General features: G+C 38.0%; 1 protein-coding gene across 1 annotated transcript; it reads right to left on the bottom strand.

Moving 5' to 3' along the window:
• Positions 1-1,450: 1,450 nt before the first annotated feature.
• Positions 1,451-2,376, bottom strand: LOC147492443 (uncharacterized). The gene is made up of 2 exons (XM_086567505.1): positions 2,203-2,376; positions 1,451-2,149 (listed from the first exon to the last, which is right to left on the bottom strand). Exons 1-2 carry the CDS (start codon positions 2,374-2,376, stop codon positions 1,451-1,453), a joined length of 873 nt encoding a protein of 290 aa, XP_086423631.1.
• Between the last annotated feature and the right edge of the window lie 298 nt (positions 2,377-2,674).

Raw genomic sequence — 2,674 nt, 5'->3', positions numbered from 1 at the left:
GAACACTGCCTTCACCAACTACTGGGAGAGGTGCCAAATCAGCCATAATAGCTGGGAGAGGTGCCAAATCTGCCAAACACTCCCCCTGGGACCGATTCCCATGCACAGCTGAATCGTGAAAGAAAGCTTTTGATTCCACAAATCGGACATCACGAGAGACAACTAGTTTTCTTGTCGCCGGATTGTAACATATGTAGCCTTTCTGTGTGGTAGAATAACCAACAAACATACATCGAGTAGCCTGAGCATCAAATTTATCTCGATGAATAGCTTGCTGATGCACATAACAAACACACCCAAACACTCGCAGATGAGAGAGATCCAGCGGCCTAGATTTGAGCACTTCCAATGGAGATTTAAAACCAAGAACCCGACTGGGAAGACGATTAATCAAATAAGTAGCAGTTAGGATGCCATGAGACCAATATTGCTTAGGAACATTCATGCCCAACATAAGAGCACGAGTGGTCTCCAAAAGGTGTCTGTTCTTTCTTTCAGCCACACCATTCTGCTAAGGTGTGCCAACACAGCTAGTTTGATGAATTATCCCCTGGCTACGAAGGTACTCAGGTAATAAACCTTTGCAAAACTCAATGCCATTGTCATATCTAAACATCTTGATTTTTGCACCAAACTGATTAGTAATCATAGTATGAAAATCTTTGAACACATTCACAACCTCAATCTTCGATTTCAATAAATATAACCATGTAGCATGAGATTTATCATCAATAAACAACACAAAATACTTATAGCCATCATAAGAATTAACTGGAGCAGGTCCCCATAAATCAGAGTGAATTAACTCAAACAACTTATTAGACACAGAATTCGAGTTTGGAAAAGATAAACGGGTTTGTTTAGAAAATTGACAAACATCACAAACATCATCATAGTTTATAGAAACATGTGGAAACAAATTTGATAGGACATGATTAGATGAATGCTCAAGTTTTTTATGCAAAATTCGACTCTCAAGTAAATCACTAGCTTAACACGCCTTCTTATGCGACTTCAACAAATAGAGTCCATTGGAATAAATTCCTTCACCAATCTTCCTCTTCGACTTTCGATCCTGAAATACGACAGAGTTAGGAGAAAAAATGACATCACAATTTAAAGAATTTGTAAGTTTGCCAACAGATAGAAGTTGAACAGGGAATGAAGGAACAACTAGAACATCACTCTTGAGACTTTGATTAAAAAAATCCACTTGACCACTACCTAGAATGGGAACGGTGGAGCCATTGGCTATGAAAATATTATGTTTTTCAGTTTTGGACACAAAATTATGGACAGAGGTAGGGCAATTAGCCATATGATCAGTAGCCCCTAAATCAATTATCCATGAGTTACTATTTTCTGGCACAGTAAAATAGGCATGTAAATTACCTAACACATGAGTTGAGGCAAACTGACCTTTGCTAGATGATATGGATTTAGTGAGTTGTTAGAGAATTTGACTCAACTGATGACTAATATCTGAGTTGGACATTGATGTCTCGGCAACAATGACATGCTCTTTCTTGGACAGTTCCTTTTCCTTTTTAAGATGCGGATATAATTCCCAACAACGGTCCTTGGTGTGCCAGTTCTTTCCACAATGATCACAGTGAGATGGTTCCCTTTTTCCCTTACCTTTTTCAAATCCCTGTGACTTCTTTCGGAAATCGTTTTCTACAAGTAATACAATAGATTCAGAGATTGAGGGCTTTACCTCGAAGTTCATGGTTTTCTTCCTTGTTTCCTCTCTCTGAATAGTTGCACAAACAGCAGCAAGTGATGGAATAGTACTTTCCATTAGAATATTGCTTTCCAGATTTTCACATTCTGGTTTAAGACTACGAAATATTGTGAAGATGTTATCCTCTTCAGCCCGTTTCAACAGAGTCTTAGCATCTGTGGTGTGTGGACGATATATGTTTAACTCATCCCATAATTTCTTCAAATTCCCAAGGTGTTCTGTAAAAGTCTTATCACCTTGTTGCAAAACACCGATTGTGAGTTGAAGTTTAAACACACGGGAAGAATTGTTCTGGTTTCCGTATAAATCTTCAATTGAATCCCACATCTCCTTTGCAGAATCAAAGAAAGTAAAAATTCCAGCAATAGTAGACTCCATAGAATTGAGTAACCAAGATCGAACAAGCTGATCATTGGAAACCCAATTTTATATTCAACATCATCAATGGAAGGACACACCTTTGCACCATTAATGAACCCTAATTTCCCCTTGCCACCAAGCGATAGCGAAACAGCCTTAGACCAAAGTATATAGTTTGTTCCATTCAAGAGAATTGATGACAGCTTCCAACCGGGATTAGAATCAGTCTCTGTTGTAACAGCAGACTTAGGGTTTGATTTTGGATCTGACATAGTGTATTTTGTTTAGGTTGATTTAGAGGAGAGATTAAGTGCTCAGCTCTGATACCATGTAGAATTAAACAACCTAATCAAATAGACTATGAACACAAGAATTTATAGTGGTTCGGTGCCAATGCAGCAGCCTACATCCACGGGAGAAGAAAGGTTTATTGCTTGATTGATTTAGGTTTGTGTTACAGAGGTTATTATATAGTACAACATGAGTGCATATTCGTGTCTCTTATTTCTAAAAAGATTGGAGAGTTTTTTTTATAGAAAACATACAAATCTATCGAACCTCTGTCAAAAC

This window comes from Coptis chinensis, chromosome 6 (assembly GCF_015680905.1).
Source record: "Coptis chinensis isolate HL-2020 chromosome 6, ASM1568090v1, whole genome shotgun sequence".
Taxonomy (NCBI): Eukaryota; Viridiplantae; Streptophyta; class Magnoliopsida; order Ranunculales; family Ranunculaceae; genus Coptis; species Coptis chinensis.
Note: the sequence above shows the minus strand (reverse complement) of the source record. Positions and strands in the feature narration are given on the sequence as shown.